Raw genomic sequence first — 27,487 nt, forward strand, 5'->3', positions numbered from 1 at the left:
CGCTTTTTTGTTTGTTTTGTAGTGTCGACAATCTTTCGCTGAAATTGACTTCTGAGAGAGTTTTATCTATAAGGTTATCAGGGTAACCTCTGTTGCGTAATCTCTGTTTGAATAGAGTGATGTTTTCTTCAAATTTTGTTTTTCTGAAGAAACAGAATCTTTCCCCCTTGTATACAAATTTGTCAAGGAAAGTGATTTCAATATCTGAAATTTCAGCTGTGAATTTTATGGTCGCATGATAGTTGTTGGCTAGCTCTATAAAATTTTGGATTTCTATTTTTGCGTAAGTTCCATAGATGGAAGACATCATCGATGTATCTCTTCCACGCAAGCGGTTTTGTGGCACTACCGCTAATTGTTTCGATCTCTGCCATAAAAATATTGGCAAAAGGATACTGCCGTCTTTGTACCCATTTCGGTCCCGTGTCTTTGGAGGTAGTTTTTGCCATTAAAGTGGAAAGAGTTTTCCTTTAAGATAAGTCTAAGCATATCCCCGAGGTGGTGAGTTGGAATGGGAGGTTTATTTTTGTGGAATGTTTCGTATGCTTTGCATGCAATTCTAATTCCTTCCTCCTGTTGGATGTTAGTGTATAAGCCAGCTACGTCCATTGAGACAAGGATCGTGTCCTTTGCGACCTTTGTTTTCTCTATAAAGTTCAAGAAGTCGGTTGTATCTTTAAGATATGACTTCTGTATTTTAGCGATAGGCTGAAGGAGGTAATCAACAAATGATGAGATTCGCTCTGTGGTGCTATCACAGCCAGATATGATTAGTCTGCCGACCGGGTTTGGTTTGTGAAACTTGTGCAAGTCTGTAGTAAATAGGAATTCGTGGCGGGTTAGGCGTGAGGGAGAGCCACTTTTCTGTCATTTCATCGATATGTTTTCCATGGTACACTGTTTTTTTTATAAGAACGTCTAATTTTGGAGCTGAGGCTGAACGTTCTTATATTTTTTTGCCATTTGAGGTTGAAAACGTTCTTAAGATGTTCTTAAATTACATGTTATACACTACATGCATTTCAGTAAATCAATGCCGACGTGACCAGGAAACTCATCAAAGGGCATTGCCTGCTGAGATATGGTATCAAGAACTTCTGATTATGACAAACTGAGATGATTTTATATACAGATTTACGAGAAAAAAAATGTTTTTAATTGACTCTCAGCCTGAGGGATGTTCTTAAGACGTTGTTAAAGTTTTGGTTAATCTCAGCATCGACGTTCTTATAAAAAAAAAAGGTTCTTATAACAGAGTGTATAGCGCGTTAATGAGTTCTTTGAGTCTATGGAAAGTTTCTGATACCATGGGTGATGATAATGGCTTTTAGGTTTTGTCTTCATCAAGTAGTATCTGCCCATGAACACATGAATTAACCAAATGCTCAGGACGGCAACTAACTAATAAAGGAACAAAATGAGAAAGGACTTTGTTATCAGGCGATATGTAGAAATTAGGGATCAGGTAGGCTAATTATACAAAAGTGATTTTGGTGGCAACATTTGTTAACTTTCCACTTGATAATTCTACCATCATAATTTGAATAACAGCAGTTTAAACAACTGTCACAATAAGCTACTTGAAAACAATACTTTTCCAGTTTACGTTTTAATGCCAGTGAACGAATATTATAAAATACATTGTAGCAGGTAACATATGAAAAATGGCCAATACTTTAATTTCCGGGATATTTGTTATCGGAATTTATGGGATACGGGATATTTGGTCAAAAAAATTACAGGGAAACGGGATATTAAGACCCCCCCTAATGAAGCCTCAGCAAGTTGTCATGGCGCTTACAAACTTAACTGAAGTTCCAAAGAAAACGTCACACGAAGAGCTGGCGTGTTTAACAGAATTTACCAGGGGAGTCCACACCCATTTGATAGTCCTTTTAGCGCTAAATGGTTTTGTGTCCATTACCGCATTTCTGGGGAATACTCTGATCCTAGTTGCCCTTCACAAGGAGACTTCACTTCATGCGCCGTCCAAACTTTTGTTCTGCAACTTAGCGACAACTGATCTTTGTGTTGGTCTCATTGTAGAACCTCTTTTTGCTACTTATCTTATATCTTCCCTGAAAGAACGATGGAATAAACGCCGCTACTCATTTTCTGTTTTCAATTTCACAGCCATTGTTTTGTGTGGTGTGTCTTTGTGTACACTCAACGCCTTATGACATTTGCATAACATTTTAGGGAGTCGGCATTGGCCGCTATTACAAAATTAAATGTTACATAATGGCAATTTTAAGACGCAAAGATCAAAAGCAGGGTGATTCTATGTATTTCAGGTCAATTGTACTTTGCTGTTGTCAAGTTTATACTGGGATAGTTTATATCATCAGCAAGGTTTCACACTCGTCTTCTATGTCGAATGCATAGAAATTTTATGTTCTCGGCTTACTTCATGTTTTTCTGGCTCTGATAACCATACCATGACGAAAACCTAAAGGAAGTTTATTCCTTGGGAGCACAATTTGAATTGAGCTTGCACATGTGCGACAGTAGATAAATCATTAGTTATTCGCTGAACTGCACATTAAAACTTCCTCTTTAGTTATGTAAAAGTGATAATGGGGCTAAAAACATCTTTCCTGTTGTCTCATCTCTTAGCATCTTTCTGTTAATTAATGTTTACAGGAACATTCTACTGTGAATAAATATTCTTGTGGCGATAGTCCATTAACGTTCTGTGGTATACGGACTTATAATAAATAGCGGATATTTGTAATAAATGGAATTTTTGAAAATGTATACATTTTCAAAGAACTTCCCCTGATCTTTCAATTTTTTTTAACTTCCTTTCAGATAAAACCAGATGTTTATCAAAAATTCATAAGATAAATTAAATTTTAATGCAGGTAGTCATTATAAATACTTAGAGCCACGATACAAACTGGCCTCGTTTTGCGCGACACTAACATGGCGTTAACAAACTTAACTGTAGATCCAAAGCAAACGTCATTCGATGAGATATCGTGTTCAACAGAATTTGCTACAGACATCCACAACCATTTGATATTCCTTTTAGTGCTGAGCGGTTTTGTTGCCATTACCGCATTTCTGGCGAATACTCTGATCCTAGTTGCCCTTCACAAGGAGTCTTCACTTCATGCGCCGTCCAAACTTTTGTTCCGCAACTTAGCTACAACTGATCTTTGTATGGGTTTCATTGCAAAACCTCTTTTTATTACTTATCTTATATCTATCCTGAAAGAACGATGGTATATTTGCCGCTACGTAGTTCAGGTTGTCAATACCACAGGCCCTATTTTGGCTGGCGTGTCTTTGTTTACACTGACTGCCATAAGCGTGGACAGGCTTCTTGCCCTGTTATTAGGATTCAGGTACAGACAAGTTGTAACTTTAAAGCGAGTATATCGAATTGTAGTTGCGTTTTGGGTTGTTTCCTCAGCCGGAGCGACAATGGCCTTTTTGAATCACCTTATAACCTCGTGGTATCACTGCCTTACTGTGGCACTTTGTGGAGTTATGTCAATCTTCTCTTACACGAAAATTTTCCTTACTCTTCGTCATCACCAGATTCACGCACAAGGTAACGTTAATCAAGGACAACCAAGCCAAACAGTTCAATTGAACATAGTGCGTTACAAAAGAACAGTGTCCAGCGCACTTTGGGTGCAGTTAGCATTAGTTGTTTGTTATCTGCCATTTGTTATCGTAGAGATTTTGCGCCTTGAGAAGGGAGTGTCGTCATTCCTTTTAGTCGCTAGGTTTTACTCAGGAACTTTGGTTGCCATAAACTCGTCATTGAATCCGATTCTTTACTGTTGGAAGATCAGAGAAGTTAGACGAGCAGTAAAGGACACAGTCAGGGAACTTTTCTGTTGATCGAGTTAATTCTTACAATAATGTCTGACTTTTTAACGGTTCTGTGAAGCGTGGTAAAATTTAAAGTTAAAGTATCGCGCTTTTTCTATAGAACTTTGTGAGTTTTGTATAATAGTAGAATACTGCCTTTTTAACGGACGTAAGATAAAAAATTGTATTCGTATAAAATTGTTATAACTCAGCGAGTGGAAGTGGAAAACTATCTACAAGTATCATCTAAACAAACGAGCTACTTTGACGAAGGAAGTCGACAGAAGGTTGAGAAGTGTTAAGCCAACCACAAGAAAAAATCCAAGCAAGATTGGCTATCGGCTAGTTCCAAAAATTCGAGACAGCAAAGTTAGTACACCATTCTACAGTCCAGGGATGCAGACAGAATTTAACATAATGAATTAAAATTGTGAGGTTTTCATTTTTGCTTTGTCAAAGCAAATCCATCTCTTAATTATTAGAGGAAAAAAGGCATTTTATTTTAATTTTACGACTTTTAAACAAAAGGTTAACAGTTAACAGCCATTGGCTTGTTATTTTTTTTTTACATTAAACTAGTTATGAATAACTTCCTCGATGATCTCTTTTCTTTAAATTTGTTCAGTTCAGTCTACGTTCCGTTCGATCTGCTGCAAATACAAAGGAAAGAAAGAGCCAACGAAGAGAGCGAAGGAAAATGAGTAAAACAGGAAAAAACCAAAACTGGAAAAGAAAATTGAAAAGAAAAGGCACCATAATTTTGTTTGGGGCATGGGTAAGCGTTACTTAGCAACCAAATTACTTGAACACGTGACCATATTTCGTATGCCACAGCTGTTCACGTGCTCCATCAGAAGCGGTAAATTTACAGTCGGTATTTATGAACCAATTTATGCGAAAAATTCAATCTGGCAAAAATAAATCAAGAAGAACTTTCCAGAGTTTTAATTAAACTTTAAAAGATTTATAAATGTACAGATAGACTCACAGGAAGCGAAAGTCAGCTTAGGATCAATTAGGACTAATTTCCATGATAAAAAAGGAGATTTTCAGGCTGGAGTGATACGAAGACGTGGAAGCGTTTAGTTATTTATTTATTGCATGCATTAACGACTGTTAAAACACTTGCTTGAGATCACGCGTTCAGCCAAATAATTGTGTTGCAAGTCATGTTGGTACCACATTTTATGTAATTAACTAGCTTTTTAAAACTCCCAGAGAAAAATATGAATGTGTTAATTAAATAAGCATATCTCACAGTTGACAGTTGACATTCAGGGGCCGTGGTCAGTTGTTTCCGTTTGATGAAACTGATGATGTTTTTCTATAATTTGTTTTTAGTCTCTTGGTTGGACACTGACATACGACAAATGCAAACAAAGCCACGAAAAAAAATAAAATAACTACAAGTGCTTAACTGTCAATTTCAGGAAAAACGAAACATGGGCCAATGTAGGCTAAGAGCCATGTCTCGTTAAACTACATAGAGCCGAATGCAACGTAGCCTGGTTACCAGTCTTTGCACTGTCTCGAAGAGGAAAAAAGGACTGAGAACAAGATTGGTGACAAAGTGAAAACACCTGTAATAGGGATAAACTTGTGACGTACTAAAGAGCATGCGTTCACCTGTAACTTGTGTTGCTTGTCAAATTTTAGCATCATGGCCTTTTGTAATTAGCTGGCGGCACAAAACTCCAATTAGAAATATGAAATATATAATGTGTTGTGTCTTTGAATTGTTTTTGGATTAATATGAATTAAAGGAAGACGACAATTTTTTTCAGCTCGCGTGGGTCCACAACTTCCTTCAATCAAAGAAGTATGACCTTAATGTTTGTCACAGTAACACGAGTTTAAAATTATTATGAAATCGTTCTTCTTCCCGCAAAAAGAAAGCGAATTTAAAACAAACAGAGAAACAGAAAAAAAAATCCCTTTCTCTGTCTACCCTCTACCCTCAACTGTTTTCCACCATATTTAATTAAATGTTAGAGAATGACAATTTTAAGACGCAAAGCGCAAACCCAGGCGATGTTTTATGTGCCAGGTCAGTGGTGCTATTCTATTATAATAAGTTTGTGGTGTTGTTGTTGTTCGAAATTAAGTTTATACTAAGGTCCTTTACTGAATGAGATCTCTGTTGTGTTCATTCCTGACAGGAATTGCTTTGGCGCACCGGCCACTACAAGTTAATTTGCATTCTTAAGTGGTTGAATAAAACTCCCACTAAAGACTATGAAAAACGTTGACTGACTAAATAAACTGATCAAACATCATCTTAGAGGTTTTACCTTTTCTCTCACGACATACAAATTTTTAGTTCTCTGATTTTCGTTTTACTCCCATATCATGCTAAAAAAAGAAAGGAAGTGTATTCCTTGGAAGAACAATATTCAGTAAGACTGCACAGCTGCGACTGTAGTTAAAAGATTATTCGCTGAACTGAAATTGGAACTTCCTCTTTAATGATGTGACTGTCAAGGCTGAACCCAAGTCTCCTTTTCTGTCATCTTCTCGCATATTCCTGTTATCTACCGTTCATAGAAACATCTCTATTGTCAATGAATATTCTTGGGGCGTTAGGGGCAGTAAGGTTGCGTGGTATAAAGACTTACAAAACAGATTTTTTCACTGAATTGTAATTTTTGAAAATTATTACATTTTAAGCGAACTTATCCTGATCTTTTAGATTTCTTCTCAGCTTCCTTTCTGATAAACCCAGGAGCTCAAAAAATTCATAAGATAAATTAAAGTTCACGGAAAAAATAAACGCGGATCAATGCAGTCCAAGATTATTTCCTCGTTTAACTACATATAGCCGAATGAGATGTATTGGCAAGGTAGCCTGGTTACCAGGACCTTTGAACTGTCGCGAAGAGAAAAAAGGACTGGGAACAAGGTTGGTGACAGGGTGAAAACATCTGTAATAGGGGGAAAATTATGAGGCGCTTAAGAGCATGCACTCACCTGAAAACTTGTGTTGCTTGTCAAAATAAAGCAATTCATGGCCTCTTGTAATTAGCTGCGGGCAAAAAACTCCCATTAAAAATATGAAATATAGTGACTTGCGACTTGTTTTTCAACAGTTTTTTTGGGGGGATGAATGTACATTAAGGGAAGAGTACAATATTTTTCAGGTTGCGTGGGTCTAAAACTTGCTTCAATCAAAGAAGTATGATCATAATATTTGTCACAGTAACATGAGTTTAAAATTATTTTATACGTAGTATATGAAATCAATCTTCCCGCAAAAAGGAAGCGAATTTAAAACAAACAGAGAAACAGAAAAAACACCCCTGACTCTGTCTGCCCTCTACCGTTTGCCGCCATATTTAAATAAATGTTAGAGAATGACGAATTTAAGACGGAAAGCGCAAACCCAGGCGACGTTTTATGTGCCAGGTGAATCGTGCTTTTCTATGGTGATCAGTTTTTGGCGTTGTTGTTCGACATTAAGTTTATACTAAGGTCCTTTACTGAATGAAATCTCTGTTGTGTTCATTACTGACAGGAATTTCTTTGGCGCACCGGCCACTACAACCCGACCCGAAAGAGGAAAGTGGGGCGACCTAAAAACACGTGGAGGAGGACAGTCGAAAGAGAGTGCAGACAAGAAGGGTGGACCAGCTGGGCTGAAGCCAGGACTGCAGCAAAAGACAGGACTGGTTGGAAAACGAAAGTTGCAGCCTTATGCGCCTCATGGCGCGGAGAGAACTAACTAACCGGCCACTACAAATTAATTTGCATTCGCAAGTGGTTGAATAAAACTCCCACTAAAGACTATGAAAAACGTTGACTAACTCAATAAATTGTTCAAACATCATCATAGAGGTTTGGTTTTGTTTTATATCTGTACGACATACAAATGTTCTATTTTCTTTTTTTCTTATACTCCCATACCATGAACAAAAATGAAAGATAGTTTATTCCTTGGCAGCCCATTTTTCACTAAGTTGGCACAGGTGCGACAGTAGACAAAACATTATTCGCTGATTTGTAAATTGAATCTTCCTCTTTAGTTATGTAACAAAGAGGCTTAAACGACTCTCCTGTTTTGTCATCTTCTCGCATCTTCCTGTCAATTACCTTTTACAGAAAGATGTCTATAGTGGATGAATATATTCTGGAGCGTAAGGTGCATTAAGATTGAGTGGTGGAAGGAGTTTTAGCAAATAGATTTTTCTCGTGGATTGTGAGTTTTTTAAAAGTTAATGCATTTTTAATGATAATATCATTATCTTTCTATTTTCCACTTAGCTTCCTTTCTGATAAAACCAGATGCTTCTTAAAAACTTCATATAAACACTTACACAAAGCAACGATTCAAATTTAGCTCATTTTGCACGGCAGCAACATGACGATCACAAACTTAACTGGAGATCCAAAGCAAACCTCATTCGAAGACCAGGCGTGTTCAACAGATTTTACTGGAGAAGTCCATAACCATTTGATAGTCCTTTTAGCGCTAAATGGTTTTGTGGCCATTACCGCATTTCTGGGAAATACTCCGATCTTAGTTGCTCTTCACAAGGAGACTTCACTTCATGCGCCGTCCAAACTCTTGTTCGCGACAACTGATCTTTGTGTTGGTATCATTGTAGAACCTCTTTTTGTTACTTATCTTATATCTACCCTGAAAAAACGATGGAATTTTTCTCCTACGTATTTGCTGTTTTCAATATCACAGGCCATATTTTGTCTGCAGTATCTTTGTTTACACTAACTGTAATAAGCGTGGACAGGCTTTTCGCCCTGTTATTAGGACTCAGCTACAGACAAGTTGTAACTTTAAAGCGAATATATCGCATTGTAGTTGTGTTTTGGGTTCTCTCCACTGCCGGAGCAACAATGTTACTTTGGAATGAACGTATAACCTCGTGGTCTGACTGCGTTGCTGTAGCACTTTGTGAAGTCACGTCAATCTTCTCTTACACGAAAATTTTAATTACTCTCCGTCATAACCAGATTCGCGCAAAAGGTAACGTTAATCAAGGACAACCAAGCCAAACAGTTCAATTGAACATAGCGCGTTACAAAAGAACAGTGTCTAGCGCACTTTGGGTGCAGGTAGCGTTAGTTGTTTGTTATCTGCCATTTGCTATCGAGGAGGTTTTGCGCCTTCAGAGAGGAGTCATTGAACCCGATTCTTTTCTGTTGGAAGATCAGAGAAGTGAGAGAAGCAGTAAAGGACACACTCAGTGGATTTTTTTGTTGATAGAATTAATTCTTACAATATTGTCTGGAAGCACAGTAAAATATAATGTTGAGTAACCATTCCTTTTCAATAGTACTTTGTGAGTTTTGTATAATAGTAGAATGCTGCCTTTGTAACGGAAGTAGGATAAAAAGCTGTATTTGTCTAAAATCCTTATAACTTATCGATTGGAAAGGAAAAGTTATTTGTAGGTATTAACTGTCATCTAAGGAATTCGACAGAGCGTTGAGAAGGCTTAAATTAAGTCAACTAGAAGATAAAAAAATTAAGATGGGCTACTAGTTTGCTCACAAAATTTGGGACAAAGAACGTTCGTACACCATTCTACAAATCGAGCAACGCTGGCAGAATTTAACTTAAGATCGTGAGGTTTTCGTTGTCACTTTGTCAAACAAATCCATGACTTAAATATTAGATTAAAATAAAGAAGTCATTTTTATTTTAAATTTACGACTTCCGCGTTAAACAAGAGCAAAATAGTTGACAGTCCTGTGGCTAGTTGTTTCGGACATTAAAGCAATAATTAAAGAAAATTGGACAGAAAAAAGGCTATAATTAGGTCAGCACGTGATCATATCTCATATGCCACCACTGTTCACGTGCTCGATCATCAGCGGTCAAATTACAGTCGATCGTCGTCATACACGAATTTATGGGAAGAATTCAGATTAACAAAAAAGGAATAAAGACGAAATGTCCAGAGTTTCAAACACACTTTGAAAAATCTATAAGTCCATTAGATTCACAGCAAGCGAATGTACAGTTTAGGATCAAATGTAGACCAATTTCCACGAAAAAAATGCTTAAATAATACGAAGATAACGAAGCGTTTAGTTATTAATTTCTTGCATGCGTTAAGAAATATTTGAATACTTGCTTGAGAGGACGCTTTCACCCAAATAATTATGTTCCTAGTCACGTTTATACTACATTTTTAATTACCTGGCTTTTCAAAACTCCTAGTGATAAATATGAATGTTTTAATTAATTTGTTTTTGCCGCAATAAGCATATCTCACAGTTGACAGTTGACATTCAGGAGGCGTGGTTACTTATTTCTGTTTGATGGTGTTTTTCTATAATTTGTTTTCTGTCTCTTGGTTGGACACTGACATACGGCAAATGTAAACAAAGCGAGGAAAAAACAAATAAAATAAATGCAAGTACTTAAGGTGGCTTACTACAGTTTTTGTACTGTGCGAGTCTTTGATATGCGCGCGCGCTGCCCAAAGTACGCCAAAAGCCAACCTCGTTCCCAGGGTCTCTCTTCTTCCCGCCCCAGCGAGAGAGAGAGAGAGAGAGAGAGAGAGAGAGAGAGAGAGAGAGAGAGAGAGAGAGAGAGAGAGAGAGAGAGAGAGAGAGACACACACACACACACACCCTGGTTGGAGCTGGTCACGTGCCACCCAAAATCTGGGTGCTTGACACAATTTGTCGTTAGGGAGGGGTAGTAGGGTATGCAGTTGTCGCTTTCTCAGAAGGACGGAGAAGCCAGCTACGAACTTTACGACAACAAGCGGTTTTACAACCAAGCATTTCTACATCACACGCTCACTTGAGACCTGGAAGAGGTTCACGTTTCTTCCACTCAGGTAGAGTGTTGTTAATCCAAAAGAATTATTTTAAAAACAGTCGTAACGTTTCGGGACGCCAGAGAGAAACCGACAGACGTTGGGGGAAGCTTGAGTCAAAACCTAAACAGGCATGGTGTCGCTGGCTTTACGCCTTTTAACAGAGCTCCAAATGAGGTGAAATGGGAAAGAAGGTTAATTTTAGTATTGCCGAATGGAACACCAAGAATTTTTGGCACTAGAATGTAAGCAGGCGAAGTGTTCAGAAATACCAACGGACTGAAGCAAGCCGCGTGTGAATATAATTCAAAGGTACTTTTCATCTTAGTTTATTCCCTACGTTCTTGACTTTAAACCGTAGTTAAACGAGAAATATTGAGATCAGAGCGCTGATTGTGATCGAAAACAATGTATTTACAGTGTATTTAATCACAGGAAATCGGTGACCAAATAAATATTCAATATTGTGCTTCGCGAATTACATGTAAATAAACAGATTACTATTAACAAGAAGAATGTATTGGTATTTTCTTGTGAGTGATGAATTATAATGCTGTTACTGAAAGAATTTTTTATGAACTACATTTCATTTTATAGAGCAAAAGATGTACTTATTACCGCAGTTTAAGCTTGAATAAATGCTATTTCTGGTAGAATTCATGGAATCAGTTCCAACTAGTGTAGATACATTACTCCGGTTCAAGTTGTAGAATTTATGATAAACGTCTGCTTCATTGACCGTTTGAAATTCCCTAGATTGTACTTAATATACGATTTTTGCAGACTGCATGAAACTGCGCCAAATCTCTCGCATTTCGCTTGCTTAAATCGCACCCGCTTGAAAATCTCTGATCGGCTCTTTGTGAATAACATAATTGAGCGAGTGTACCCCTACTGGGGAGAAGTTTGTCGTGTGCTGTCACGTGACCAGCTCCAACCAGGGTCTCTCTCTCTCTCTCTCGCTGGGGTGGGAAGAAGAGAGACCCTGGGAATGAGGCTGGCCAAAAGCATCACGTGTGAGGAAAATCACGCAAGCTTGCTGAGGAAATCCCGCGAGCACAAGAACAAAATGGCTGCTCTCGGAAAAATTTCCTAGTTTTCCAGGTGGGTTTCAGAGGTGTGTTTACAGAAGCTAGATCGTGTTTGGGCTTAATAATTGAAAACACGTGTTGTCTAATGGTTGCCGTTCCTTAACAGCCTTAAAGCCTTTGCAGAGTTGTGATTTTGCGCCAAATGTTTGAACACGAAGGCAGCATGCACTCACCAGTTGGAGCGCGCGCGCGCTGAAACTCGGGTTTTCCCAGAACAAGCATGCAATAACTATTTTTTTCTCGCTTAATTTCTCCAAATCTGGCCGTACAACCTATGTTCAAATTTTTGCTGTTGACAGAAAACACTAAAACGGAAATGTGAACATTTTTTAAAGAAAATCTGTCAGAACTTTTTTTTAGGAATTTTCAAATAAGGCAAAATTTCCCAATTTTGTCATTTGCCAAATTTCTCCCTGACAAAATTTCGTGTTCTTCCCTGTAAATACTTATTTTTGTCCACTTTCCAAATCCTGAAATTTTGAAGTGGGGTCATACGGCTAGATTTAGAGCCAGACAACTCTAAAAGGTGTAGTTTCCAGGCCCCCACTAAGAATCATTCTTTTGTATTTAACACTTTTTGAGCATTCCAAATTTAATTTCTGACTCAAAATTATCTCTATTGTATTTACTGTACTAGAAAAAATGTTCAAGAAAATTCCTGTTGGCGTTTTTCTTAAATTTGATTTAAGGCCTTCTTTCACTCCAGAAAACTGTAGTAAGCCACCTTAAGTGTCAGTTTTCAGGAAAAAAGAAACGTGGATCAATGCAGCCAAAGAGCCATGTCTCGTTAAACCACAGATAGACGAATAAAATTTAGCCTGGTTGCCAGTCTTCGCACTGTCTCGAATATAATGTTTGTACTGTCACAGTGACATGATTGGCTATGATTATATGAGTAGTACATGAAAACGTTGTTTCCTGAACTGGAAATTAAACTTCTCTTTTAGTTATAAAGTGATAATTTGTTTGAGCCCACCACGCTGCTTTGTTATATTTTGTGACCAGCGTTTATCGACTCTCCGTGCCTCATATTAACTCTATATCAATATTATTATGCATTAAGTTGTCATATTATGGACTTAACGACAAGGATTGTCTGTTGAATTAAATAACTCATTCGAATGTTTTATAATTTTTTTTACGGTTGTTTTCTGATAAAATCCATTGCTTTAACCAAAATTCATAACATGGATTCAGTAAAATTTGACAAAGTTAATTGACTTCAGACGTCAATAAACTACGCCACAGTTTAAGCTCTTTTGCCGAGCACTACCGTAACATGGCGACAGCATACTCTTGCAGAAGACGTCGAAGGAATGTTCTAACTTTTTAACGCACGTGCGGAGCTTTGTTTCGCTCATGAAACATTTTGCTTTTTAACGTCGTCGTTATCGTCGCCGTCGTGTACCGCAATATTGAAAAACGTTTATCAGTTAGATGACATTTGAATAATATGTTATTGAGTCGGCATTTGCCGCCATACTTAATTAAATGTTAGAGAACGGTAATTTTAAGACGCAAAGATCAAACGCAGGGTTATTACTTATGTGGCAGCTCAATTGTGCTTTTCTGTTGTCAAGTTTATACTGGGATCGTTTACATCATAAGAAAGGTTTAACATTCGTCTTCTATGTCGAATGCATACAAATTTTGTGTTCTCTTATTTCATGTTTGTGTAACTCTGATAACCATACTATGTTAAAAAAAGAAAGGTAGTTTATTCCTTGGGAGCACAATTTGAAATAAGCTTGCACAGGTGCGAAAGTAGATAAAAAATTATTCGCTGAACTGCAAATTGGAACTTCCTCTTTAGTTATTTAAGAGTGATAATGTGGTTTAAACAACTCTCCTGTTGTGTTTCTTCCCGCGTCTTCCTGTTAATTACCGTTAGAAACATATCTTCAATGAATGAATACTCTTCTGGCCTTAGGTACCTTATGGTTCCGTGGTATACGGACTTACAAGAAATATATTTTTCTACTGAACTGTTTTTTTTTTTTTTTTTTTTAATTAATACATTTTCAATGATCTTATCCTTATTTTTCAAACTTTTACTCAGCTTCCTTTCCGAAAAAAACCTGGTGCTTCATACTGACAAAAATTAATAAGACAGATTAAAGTTTAATGAGCTCAGTCTCTATAAAGACTTAAACAAAGCGACGATAAAGGTTAGCTCGTTTTGCCCGGGAGTAGCATGGCCTTAATGAACATAACTGGAGATCCAAAGCAAACCTCATTCGAAGAGCTGGCGTGTTCAACAGAATTTACCAGTGGAGTCCACAACCATTTGATAGTCCTTTTAGTGTTAAATGGTTTTGTGGCCATTACCGCATTTCTGGGGAATACTCTGATCCCAGTTGCCCTTCACAAGGTGACTTCACTTCATCCGCCGTCCGAACTCTTGTTCCGCAACTTAACGACAACTGATCTTTGTGTTGGTCTCATTGAAGAACCTCTTTCTGTTACTTATCTTATATCCATCCTGAAAGAACGATGGGGTTTTTGCCGCTACGCCTTTGCTATTACCAATATCACAGGTCATATTTTAAGTGGTGTGTCTTTGTTTTTACTGACCGCCATAAGCATGGACAGGCTTCTCGCCCTGTTATTAGGACTCAGATACAGACAAGTTGTAACTTTAAAGCGAATATATCGCATTGTAGCTGTTTTGGGGGTTTTCTCCACTGCCGGAAGGACAATGTTACTTGGAATGAACGTATAACCTCGTGGAATGACTGGGTTATTGTAGCAGTTCGTGTAGTCACGTCAATCTTCTCTTACACGCAAATTTTTCTTGCACTTTGATAACAAACAAAAAACGCTAACTGCACCCAGTTTTTGGTGGTTTTGTCCCCTCGAGGAGTGTTGTCAACAACTATTTTAGTTGCCGGGCTATTTGCAGGGACATCAATTCTCCTAAACTCGTCATTAAACCCAATTCGTTACTGCTGGAAGACCAAAGAAGTGAGGAAGCAGTTAAAGATACAATCAAATTCTTAGGCTTTTGGCGTGTTTAACACACACGTAAATGGCAAATAATAACAGTGAAATACCATGCATTTAATTGCCTGTTGGAAGATCAGTGAAGTGAGACTAGCAGTAAGTCGGTCGGAGAACTTTATTCTTATTCTTAGATATATCTACCTAAATTTTTTATAAAGGGTTTGCTCCAGTCATGTTTTTTTGAGTGTAGTGCAAATGGGTTTTGTGGTGTTTAAGAATTGTTTCGAGCTTAGCGTGCGTATATCGAGTTATGAATGCACGCGGGAAGTTTGAAGAGCACGAGAGAAGCGTACGAGTTGCTCGATGCGTAGCCAAAAGCAACTCTGGCTTCTTGAGTGCTCTCCAAACTTGCCAACTGCATCCACAACTCGATATACACACAGCTAAAAGCATAAACCAATTCTTTAATCTACAACATAGTGACAACAACGAAATGTGCGGAAAAGAGGTCTTGTTTGTGATTGATTACAAAATTTTTTCAATGTGCTTTACAAAAAAACAAAGGTTCTTATTGGTTTGTCACAAACACGCCACAATGGTATGGTTTAAACTAGAATGTTTCATCTGAAATTGTCAATGAAACTTTGCTTTTTTGTATTAGTTTAAAGTTAATGAAAAATGTTGACAAACGGGTTTCCAAGCCGACAGAATGTTTAAGTACTCAAATGTTCAAATGAAAGTTAAAGGTTTGAACTAGAGTTTCGATTCATCGCGATGCTACGTTGTGCACGGTACATTTGGAGAAGACTCGATTTCAAGACAAAAGTCTGGTAGTTCTTCACTATTTTCGTCCATTTCTGGGGAACATTGTAAAAACTAAGCGACAGAAACCTGTGTTTGTCTGATTTGCACACGTCATCTTATGGACACACGGCCGTGTACAGGTTGAGAAATGTACCAGGATGACGCCAATAGGAATTAGATATGGAAGCCACGCTCTATGCTTTAAATAAAATTGAACTTTGTTTTGCAAAGTTATTAAAAAAGTGAGTGTATCGAGCTTAACATTTACTAATAACATGATAAGTTGAAGAGTTAAACTGTTCACGTCTGCTCTAATATTCTATTCGCATGAAATCAGTAAATAAATTATGATATTCTGGATAAGTGACGTCCTGTGGAGGCCTTTTAAAGTTGATAACCATGACTGACGTTTGGACAACCTGAACGGAAGTTGTCGTCAGTGTCAATGCCTCGTTTGAAAAGCTTCGCTTACCAACGTCGATATTGATGATATTGATTATTTCGAATATTTCGATACATAACATTTCACAGGCAAGACGAAAAGTGATATTTTGTGCAGCACGAATATACTAATTACGAATAACAGTGAATTATCTCTCCAGTTCCTCTATGATTTTATTTTCTGCCACCTGGTTAAACCATTGGTTGAGTACCAGATTGTGGAGTGCTAAGTCTCAACCTATTCTCTTACAATTTTTTCTTTTTCTTTTTTTTTCTCTTCACTTAGGATCTCTACTTAAATACCTACTTAAAACCAAACATTCTATTTTGTAAGAAATTCAACGTTTTAACATATTTTTTTAAACAGCCTTTTTACAAGTGGATCTCTACCAAAAAGGTAAAATAAACCCAAGCACTCAACTTTACAAAACTGTTTCTTTCTTTTTTTTTAATTTTAGTGGGGTTTTTTTAGGTATCGCTCTAGTATTATTATGCATAGAGTTCCACGAAGATATTGCTTTTTTAAATGTAGCCTTGACGTTTTAGACGTCACCTCTTCCTCTTCTCATAAAACTGTTTGATTCATGTAAAATTCTTCAAATGGGATGTTTTTAAGAAAGAGTTGTAAACATATTTGCACTGACGATCGAGGAAAATTTAAAATAACATAAAACTTCTGAAAAGAAAAGTAATTTTTCGTCATTTTAAAAAGGGACCTTACATTCCAGAAAAACTACCCTGTAAAAAATTGGTTAGTTCGTAATCGGCGAGTCAACACTTCAAGAAAAATATTATATTGCAAAACAGCAAATCAGCAAAAGTTTTGTCAACAAAATCACATGAATACTCGCCTTAAATTTTGATGAACTTCCAACGTTTTGTCTCGGAGTAGAATGATTTGATGACCATAATTAACTGTGGATTCCGGAAATAAGAATAGGATAGGAAAAAGCTGGACCGGACACGCGAGTGCAATTAGCCAATCAAATTCAAGGAGTTTGGATTCCCGCCCGCTGAGATGCTTCAGAAAAAAATATACATATATAAATGTAATATTTCTGCTTTTCTCTCATGGAAAAGTTATTAATCTTTCCCTCACCTTGTTTGCTGTATTGTTTTTAATAAAGTCATAGGCTTGTCATATTAAATACATACAAGGAATAAATAGAACATTACTCCCTGTCAAACAGATCACACATGTGGATGAATCCAAATCGTATTTTTAAATGTTAATTTTTTTAACACCTTTATGTTTTTAATTACACTGAGAAATTTTATTTAATAATCGAAGCTGAACAGCAGAAGGTTACTTTATTTATTGACCGGTAAAACGCTACACAAAAAATTTATTTTTCCTTCCCATTGTGTGTATAGGTGTGACAGAAGATAAGCATTATTTGCTTGGACGCGAATTGAAAGTTCCCCTTGAGCTATAAAGCCTTGCTGTTTTATATCCGTTTTTTCAATTAAGCTTTAAGATGCAAGCAAACTGTAGACCAGTGGTTCCATTGTGTTAAGTGTGCCAAATGATGTTTCCACTCATGTCATTTTCTAAGAAAAATGGCTTTGCTGTCGAATTGTTAGTTTTCAATTAAAAATTCTAAGATTAAATTCAAACAACCTGGCATGATATTCAAAACTTCTTTTCGGCTACTGCAAATATAATTCGTAAGTTTGGCACATTTAATTTACCATGCTTGTGATGTAAATCACAAGAATTTGGCCACCAGCTCAGAAGGTTCGTTTTGAATTCAGCTTGACTCAATTACAATTCTCAGTAAAACATGGCGGTAACAAGCTTAACGGACAATGCAACGCAAAAGTCATTCGCCGAGCTGTATTGTTCAACAGAATCAACTGGACGATTATACAACCACCTGATAATGTTTTCAGTGATACACAGTTTTCTCGCCATTACTGCAATCATGGAGAACACCCTGATCCTACTTGCCTTTCACAGGGAGGCTTCGCTTCATCCACCGTCTAAGCTTTTGTTTCGCTGCTTAGCGATAACTGATCTTTGTGTTGGTCTCATTGTGGAACCTGTTTTTGTTACTTATTTTACATCTGTGTTGAACGAGCAGTGGGCCATTTGTCGCCACGCATTTGATACATTTCATATCACAGGCTACACTTTGGGCTGTGTGTCGTTATTTACTCTGACTGCAATAAGCGTGGACAGACTTCTCGCCCTGTTGTTAAGGCTCAGATACCGACAAGTTGTGACTTTGAAGCGAATCTATCTAACCGTCGCTCTTTCTTGGGTTGTGTCTACTATCGGTTCAATAGTGTATATTTGGAATAACCGTATTACCTTGTGGTTTGGCTTCATTGTTATAGCACTGTGTCTTGTCACCTCAATGTTCTCTTACACAAAGATTTTCCTTGCTCTTCGTCAAAACCAACTTCAAGCACATGGCCAAATTAATCAAGGGCAAACAAGCCAGATATCTGCAAGAAACATCACTCGATACAGAAAGACAGTGTCCAGTGCACTGTGGGTGCAGTTAATGCTCGTTTTTTGTTATACACCACATGGCATAGTGGAGATTTTGATCCTTCGAAGTGGGCTATCGCCATCACTTATTGTTGCTAGGACATATTCAGTGACATTCGTTTTTCTAAACTCGTCATTAAACCCAATCCTTTACTGTTGGAAGATCAGAGAAGTGAGGCAAGCAGTGAAAGATATAGTGAAAAACTTGTTTTGTTCATTGACTTAATTTTTCTCTCTGTTGATTGTTAAAGGCCCAGTTCAAACGTCGAACTTCACTTGTGCCCAACCTAAAGTAAATAACAAAAATTTATTGACTTTTTCTAATTTGCATTAGGTTTGACAGATGCAAACTTCAACGTAGTTTCTATGTCACAAGTTTATGCTCGTTGAATTAAACAATGGATGCCAAAAACCAAAATAAATAATACCATTACTCTAAAAAAGAACTTTATGTATTTGTGTGCTGGAATGATGGTACAAATACTAACAATTCGTTCAATAAGCAGTGTAAAGTAGCCGGCCAATTTAATATAATTTCTTTATAACTTGATGGGTGGAAAGAAAACTATTTACTTTGATTCTTGGTCTTCTGGTTTTACTGTGATTGTCTAAGAGTAAGGTTTATAGGCTTTTCTTTGTTTACAACTTATACATGCATTAGAGTTAAGAAAAGAAAGAAAACTGGCTAAAGTTAAATGCACTCTATACATTGAAAGAACTTAGCAAACTTAGTAATTCTTTGAGCACGATACGTTAAATAGCTTTTGAGAAATGAACTTTCAAAGTATCAATCAAGACTTTTCACAGAACCTATGGCCTGGTCCCAACTCTAGCCACCCAGCAATACATTCTTTGCAAATTTCACAGCCTTTGAAAGGTAATTTCTCCCAGAATTTTCAACGCCTCGCACTGATATTGATCCTCATTACCAAATTTGGCTTGCATAGTGGTCTCCGTTTGTTTGAAAAGTATTGTGCGATATATGCTAATAAGGCTTAGTGTAAACAATGACGTTAGGAATAACTCTCCTATGAGTAAAAGGCCCAATCACTGGAAGGAAGTCGAAAGTATTGGAAAAAGATGATTCGCAGGAAGAGTCTAGAAAAGAGGAGAAGTTTTGTTTCTATGCCATGTTCTCATTCGACATTCTTCCTGATCACGGCCAAGAATAGATTCAACTCTTTATTTATCATTAAAGCCAGACAGCTTTACGATGTTATTATTAATAGCAATTGGTAGGACGGCAGAAGATCTTAACAAAGCTTTGTAACGCTGTTAATAAAAGATTGTGGTTATACTTAACTGCCAAAGTGACTCTTTTTTTCAAAGAATCGCAACACTTCTGTATCATTGTATAATACTTGTAGGATGGTGTTTCTTTAAAGCAAAATTGGCAATCATGTGGCTACTTCAGTTTTTTTTTTTTTTTTTTTTTTGACATTTAGCAATTTATCATTCATAAAATTGTTCAGTAATGTGAGAAAGAAAAGCGGGACAAAGGTTCAGAAGTCACAGCTTGTTTGACTTTATGTAGTTACGTAATTTATATCAGTCCGTCAAATACCATTTGTACAATATTTCCTTGTGTCGACGTTTGCCGTCATATTCAATTAAATTTTAGAGAATGACAATTTTAAAACGGAAAGACCATAAACGAGCGATATTTATGTGCCATGTCAATTTTGTTTTCAAATTTATAATGGCATCGTTTACTGAATAAGCTCTGTTATGTCTTTTTACAAGTAGCTGACGGAAAGGTCTTTGGCGCACCGAGTTACTTTGCATCATTAGGTGGTTGAATAAAACTCCAATTAAAGACTGTGAAGAACGCTAACGTAAACATAGGAAACAAGGGATCGAACATGATTCTTTAAAATGTTCATCAACAAAGAGGTTTCACTTGCGTATTCTATCTCGAATGCATACAAATTTTCTTTTTTCTTTATTTTTTTGTTTCATGTTTTTTGTAGCTCTGATAACCATACCATTAACAAAAAAGAAAGGTAGTCTATTTCGTGGGAGCACAATTTTCAATACGTTTGCACAGCTGCGACAGAATTCAAAACATTACTCGCTGATTTGTAAATTGGATCTTCCTCTTTAGTTATGTATCAGAGATAAAGAAGCTTAAACAACTCTCCTGTTCCGTCATCTTCTCGCATCTTCCTATTAATTACCTTTTAAAGAAAGATGTCTATAGTGGATGAATATTCTTGAGCGTTAGGTGCATTAAGATTGAGTGGTGTAAGGACTTTTAGCAAAAATATTTTGCTAGTGGATTTTAAGTTTTTTAAAAGTTAATGCATTTTCAACGATATATCCTTATCTTTCAATTTTCTACTTAGCTTCCTTTGTGATAAAGCCAAGTGATTCTTTAAAAATTTATAAGATAGATTAAAGTTAAATGCAAGTAGTCGTTATAAAAGAAGTACACAAAACAACGATTCAAATTTAGCTCATTTTGCATGGCAGCAACATGGCGCTCACAAACGTAACTGGAGATCTAAAGAAAACGTCGTTCCAAGAGCTGGCGTGTTCAACAGAATTTACTACAGAAATCCACAACCATTTGATAGTCCTTTTAGTGCTGAGTGGTTTTGTGGCCATTACTGCATTTCTGGGGAATACTCTGATCCTAGTTGCTCTTCACAAGGAGACTTCACTTCACGCGCCGTCCAAACTCTTGTTCCGCAACTTAGCGACAACTGATCTTTGTGTTGGTCTCATTGCAGGACCTCTTTATGCTTCTTATCTTATATCTTCCCTGAGCGAACAACGGAATAGTTGCCGCTACGTACTTGCCATTTCCGCTTTCACAGGCAGAATTTTGTGTTCTGTGTCTTTGTTTACATTGGCTGCAATAAGCGTGGACAGACTTCTCGCCCTGCTATTAAGACTCAGATACAGACAAGTTGTAACTTTGAAGCGAATATATCGAATTGTAGCTGTTTTGTGGGTTCTCTCCACTGCCGGAGCGACAATGTTCTTTTTGAAAAAACCTATAGCCCCGTGGTATGCCTGCATTGTCGTAGCACTTTGTGTAGTCACGTCAATCTTCTCTTACACGAAAATTTTCCTTATTCTCCGTCATAACCAGCTTCACGCACAAGGTAACGTTAATCAAGGACAACCAAGCCAAACAGTTCAATTGAACATAGCGCGTTACAAAAAAACAGTGTCCAGCGCACTTTGGGTACAGTTAGCGTTAGTTGCTTGTTATCTTCCATCTGTTATCGTGGAGGTTTTGCGCCTTCACAAAGGAGTTAAGTCAGAGATTATGGTCGCTAGGAGTTATTCAGGAACTTTGGCTCTCCTTAACTCGTCATTGAACCCGATTCTTTACTGTTGGAAGATCAGAGAAGTGAGGCAAGCAGTAAAGGACACACTCCGTGGACTTTTTTGTTCATCGAGTTAAGGTGGCTAGAAGTAGTTTTCAGCATTTTTACTTAGTATTATTTGAAGGGTTAATAAAAACAGTTAAAGAAAGATAGCAACTTCACTTTGGCCTAGTTTAATTGCCATTTATAAGTTAATTGAAATTTGACATTGTGACGTCATCAGTTGTTACCATGGTAACATTACTAGGTGATACGCAAGACCTATTTTTGAGCTTCTGGTGCTGATAACTTTAAAATTTGTCCGGTGACCCCCAACTATTTTTACGTAATAGTGTTTTGTACTTAAAAAGGAAACTTTAAAGCAATTTTAAAAAAATTCTACGGAGCGAATTTTTTGATATTGCAATAAAACACGATTATTCAGTGCTGTAGAATCCGCTCCGTAGAATTTTTTCAAAATTGCCATACAGTTTTCTCTTCATGATTGGGCCGTATTAAAATAATAAAAAATGGGGGTCACCGGGCTCGTTCGCTTGTAAATATCGTCGCGAATTCAAACATTTTCCGCGCGATTCGCGCGCGATCCCACGCACTTAAAATCTAGACTTTTAAAGATCGACATCTGCTCATGCTCAATTTTGACAACCGCTGACTGTTATTCGCTGTGTACACGCTGTCGATATTTGTGTAAAATAACTGCCTCGAACGACGAATTCAGCCGACATTTGCTGACTTTGACATTTCTTACATTTGCATTGTAGTTTAAAACTCACCTTTTAGGATTTGCTCGTAATTTCTGATAAGATTATTTACTTTTCTGCGCCTGGATTCCGCGAAAATGCGAGCGAAATAGCTCACACGTGCTTATGACAGTGGTGAAAATGCAATGTCGTTGGATCGCTTGGATGATGAGTTTTTTTCACACAGAGTACTATTCTTCGTGGCTGTTTTCTTCAAAGTGTTTTACTATGGCCGCAAGGATTCTCTTGGTGCGAGTGACTCGCGGTTTCTTCGATTGTGATGTGGATGGCGCATGCGAGAGGATCGCAACTACTCCTTTTTTGCCAAACCTCGAGTAAACATTACGAAGATCATTGTAAGAAAGGCCTCTCCCAGCAATATTTTGAACCAACGCTTTTTTAACTGGGCCATTATCGTCGCTGGCGTTGAATAGCTTGTTGTTGAATGTGAGAAGGAGCTCGTGGCGGCGATCAAGGTACAACATGTTTTCAATCGCATGTGAAACGCTGGTGACACTGGAGCTTTTGATGATGTCTTCTGTGCTCAAGTTTAGCGGTGAGTCAAATAGAATTCTTCGCAGAGCCCGTACATCCTCTAATGCATCGTGTGCATCAAATTCTTCGTTGAAAAGGTGGATGTACAGACTCCGCTGGTTGGGTTTGCAGAAGCCACCATTTCCGAGTAGAAGCGCTGTGTGTTTGTCGTTGATTAGGCTCTTGACAAGATGCTGACTGACATTCATTTCGGTAAGATTATCTTGAAAGGTTCTGTCACTGTTTCGAAGCAGTATAGGCACATCAAATGTGGCTGAATTATGGCCAATTAAAACTAAAGTAGAATTAGAATCTTTATCTTGTAGTTGCTTTAGAAATGTAATAAAATCTTGAAGTGCATTTCCTGGGTTGACACTCACCACCGGACTGTTTGATTTACACAATGTCCTTTTTCCATTAATTGACTTGATAGTCAAATTGTTTACAAGTGAAGCCCCAGTGCTGATGTTACTTCTTGGTAGAATATAGTGTGAGAATTCATGCTTGCCATCTTCACTGGTGGCGGATATTTGACAAAGCTCAGCTGCTCTCCCGGTACATGTTGTCTCGGTGTCGAATACAATTAACTTGTGTTTTCTCATGGGGTCATATAGTAAGGAAACCTGGGTGGGTCGTGGTTTGTGAGGTGACACTAGTTGTTCATATCTTTTAAATTCAGTTAATGGTATCTTCTCCGACAGATCAATTGCAATTTGCGAGTCTGCACTTTTTGTGGTATCTAAATTCAAACCCACTGAAGATCCATATGTGGTTCCCTCATTACTTTCCTTTCTCAGTGTCTGTGAGGTTTTCTGTCTTGCTAGCTGACTACGCCTACTTTTGAATTCTTTTGTTGTTTTCCTCTGTTTGTTGTAAGCAACCCTTTTGTCCATTGCGGCAGCATGATCAATGTGGTGAAATCCAGGCTCGATGTTGAGATGTTCTAATGCTTTTGCAGTGTAACTATAACCAATGTTGGTTTGAGCTACTCCACATGTAACCCTGAAGTCATTGCTTTCACTGCCTCCGTAATAACGGGTCTTGGGATTTTTTGCACCTATCGTGCTGTTGAGGCTCTCATTGCTCTGCGAATTGGCACAAGGTGCAAGTTTGTTGACAACAATGTCAGTCGAGTACTCACTGAATAATTCAGTGAGTACCTTCTTCAGTGCCTCACCATGGAGATCTTTACAATTTGGTAGGTCTGTGTGCTTATAAGCAGTTGGATTCTGCTTATAACCACACCAAGAGACATTGCAAGAAGTATGTTCTCCAAATGCATGGGGGATGATGCATTGGAGGCCTTGTTTGAGTGATTTTGAATCCCCTGCATTTTGAGTTACACAGTAACTAAAACACTTCGTCAGGTAGTTTATGACCTTCGGACTCAGAGCTGAACAGTTGGATCCCTTGAAACGATCCTTTAAATTGTACAGTCTAGAGTTTAGGGATCTTTTAGCATGCACGATGTCAGACCATTTCTGAACACCATATGGTACTTTCTTGTTGATGTCCGCTAAGGTTGTGGAGTCGTCATCCCCAACATAGACAGAGTATTTAATACCAGATTGTGGAGCTTTGGTCCATAACTCGCAAGCAACATCTCTCTCCATACTCTTTGAAGATCCGCTGTGGTTCTTACGGCAGTCATGTTTGGTTTCTTTACCTGTCACTTTGTTGGCTGCACATGACCTACACATCTTGCATCGAGTAGAGTAACTAAGCACCTTTCCAGTTGCAAGGCCCATTGCAGCCCCATGACCAGTTGTGGAATTATGCCCCCTCCTCCGTTTCTGCCATCCCATGTCATATGATACTGCAATGCCTACAAGACCCTCAGTGGGCTCAACAGTGGATTGTTCTGCGATAGCTTTTTCTAATTCGAGGCTACATTCACAACTTTCTCTTGCCACTTCCTCCACTGCTTTTCCAATTTCCCTTTCTCGTGTTTTAAAAAGTACCATATTCATTGTTGGAATGTTCATTGTGGACAACAAATTACTCAAGTGTGTATGCCCAATCCCAGCATGCAGGGACCCCAATGCTGCCCTGGTGTTGACATCACTCACAAGAGGGCCACGGCTACCAGTCCTGTGTTGTGCTGACGATTTCACTTCATTTGTGCCACCACAAAAAGTACACTTTATGCTAAAAAAGCTAGACAATCCACTGCGTTTTTCCATAAGTATGTTTTGAAGGGATAATGGACCTGTGTGACCAATAAATAATATTAAAGACTCACCATGGTGGTCTTAGAGTACGAGCAGTCTCTTATTTTTGGTTGGGATAGTGGAGCGAGCAAGCCCGCACGCGGAAGTCGCCTGCTGCGGAAAGTCACCCACGTGAGGGTGGGTATTTTTATTTTTTTTCCTCGAGAGGGTGACTTTCCGTAGAAGGTGACTTACCTCGCTCACACTACTAATGCTCGCTCTACTATTTCAAAGAAAAATATTATTTGACCCTAATTCACCTGTCCCCCATTGTTTAAATTACTCACTTAATTACATCCATTTTGAAATCACTGGTGATCCTTGGAATCTGATTGGTCCAAAATGATGCAACTTATTCCCAAATTGCACCATTTCTTGCTCTAAATTGCATCCTTTCTTTAGCCCAACAAAATGGAAAGGAAGTAACACAAATAGAATATTAATATTGACAATGATACTCTGTGATTTCAAAATGGATGTAACTGTATTTATTTTTTGCTAGAAATGGATACCAGTAATTTGACAGAACTAAGTTATTACTAAAAAATCATTTTCTTGATTACAAATTTACAGTAATGGTAACAAAAGCAGGAACACAAGAGAACAGCTGTGGATACAAGCCAAACTTTTTTCACAGCAGTTTTCTGCTCTCCCAATCTTTGACTAGTGTTACCATATTCAAATTGAAGTGGCTTTCGCTCAACCGAATGCAAATTGAAATAGAATGATTTCACATAACCTGTGAAACAAGTTTATGTTCACTATGTTTTATATTGGTAATTGAACTGAGTGGAGTGCAATTTGGACTGAAATCATGCGCGTGATTTCAAAATCAAACGATTTTTTGGTTGCCATAAACTCGTCATTGAACCCGATTCTTTACTGTTGGAAGATCAGAGAAGTGAGACGAGCAGTAAAGGACACACTCAGGGGACTTTTTTGTTGTTCCAGTTAATTCTTACAATAATGCCTTACTATTTAATGCATCTATCAAAGCATGGTAAAATATAAAGCTAAAGTACCGCGCTTTTTCGATTGTACTCTGTGAGTTTTGTATAATAGTAAAATGTTGTTTTAAATAGACGGTAAGATAAACAATTGTGTTCGTCTAAAATCGTTATAACTCAGCGAGTGGAAGGCGAAAACTTCCTAAAGGTATCAATTGCATGCGTCATCCAAACAAACGAGCTACTTTGATGAAGGAAGTCGACAGAAGGTTGAGAAGTGTTCAACTAAGCCAACCACAAGAAAAAATCCAAGCAAGATTGGCTATCAGCTAGTTTCCGAAATTCGAGACAGCAATTTTAGTCCCCCATTCTACAATCCAGGGACGCAGACAGAATTTAACTTTTAATGAATTAAAATTGTGAGGTTTTCGTTTTTGCTTTGTCAAAGCAAATCCATCTCTTAATTATTAGAGGAAAAAAGGCATTTTATTTTAATTTTGCTGCTTTTAAAGGTGCACTGTCACGGAGATTTTGCTGTATTTTGACCAAAACTACTGAAATATTTAACGTAGAACATTTTCTCTAATATGAAATTGTTCGTAGAGCACCGGGAGGAAAATATTAACTGATTTATTCAATGAAGAACAAACTATAAACCTGTTTTCAGCAATTTCTCCAAAATACACAGGAAGAACTTGAAAAAATTGGCCGACTTAGCAACCAAATTACTTGAACACGTGATCATATTTTGTATGCCACAGCTGTTCACGTGCTCGATCAGAAGCGGCAAATTTACAGTCGATATTCATGCACCAATTTATGCGAAAAATTCAATCTGGCAAAAATTATCAAGAAGAACTTTCCAGAGTTTTAATCAAACTTTAAAAGATTTATAGATGTACAGGTAGACTCACAAGAAGCGAATGTCAGCTTAAGATCAATTATGACGAAGATAGAAGATACGAAGACGTGGAAGCGTTTAGTTATTTATTTATTGCATGCATTAACAACTGTTAAAACACTTGTTTGAGAGCACGCCTTCAGCCAAATAATTGTGTCACAAGTCATGTTGTTGCCTCATTTTTTGTAATTAACTGGCTTTTAAAAACTCCCAGAGAAAAATATGAAGGTGTTAAGAGCGGCTGACTGTAAGAATCGAGAACTGCATTTCAGCGACCACTTGGTCGAATTTCTGATATTTCGTCTGAAGATACCCTTGGATTAACTATTTTCGAAAATCATATTTTAAAGTTCCAAGGTATTTTATTTTTTGAGAAAATTGCAAGAGTTTGAAATGCGGCCTAGGTGCGGTCACGGGCCGATGAAAACCGC

General features: G+C 37.6%; 2 protein-coding genes across 2 annotated transcripts; one reads left to right on the plus strand and one right to left on the minus strand.

Annotated features, from left to right (window-relative positions):
- The first annotated feature begins 20,250 nt into the window (after positions 1 to 20,250).
- On the plus strand, positions 20,251 to 21,801 carry LOC146485409 (adenosine receptor A2a-like). Its single transcript, XM_085103194.1, has one exon. The coding sequence runs from the start codon at positions 20,863 to 20,865 to the stop codon at positions 21,799 to 21,801; it is 939 nt and encodes a 312-aa protein (XP_084959320.1). The 5' UTR covers positions 20,251 to 20,862.
- A 159-nt stretch (positions 21,802 to 21,960) lies between these two features.
- Positions 21,961 to 25,408, minus strand: LOC146485410 (uncharacterized). The gene has a single exon (XM_085103272.1). The coding sequence runs from the start codon at positions 25,179 to 25,181 to the stop codon at positions 22,656 to 22,658; it is 2,526 nt and encodes an 841-aa protein (XP_084959398.1). The 5' UTR covers positions 25,182 to 25,408; the 3' UTR covers positions 21,961 to 22,655.
- Between the last annotated feature and the right edge of the window lie 2,079 nt (positions 25,409 to 27,487).

Source organism: Pavona decussata, unplaced genomic scaffold (assembly GCF_977016875.1).
Source record: "Pavona decussata unplaced genomic scaffold, jaPavDecu1.1 SCAFFOLD_26, whole genome shotgun sequence".
Classification (NCBI taxonomy): Eukaryota; Metazoa; Cnidaria; class Anthozoa; order Scleractinia; family Agariciidae; genus Pavona; species Pavona decussata.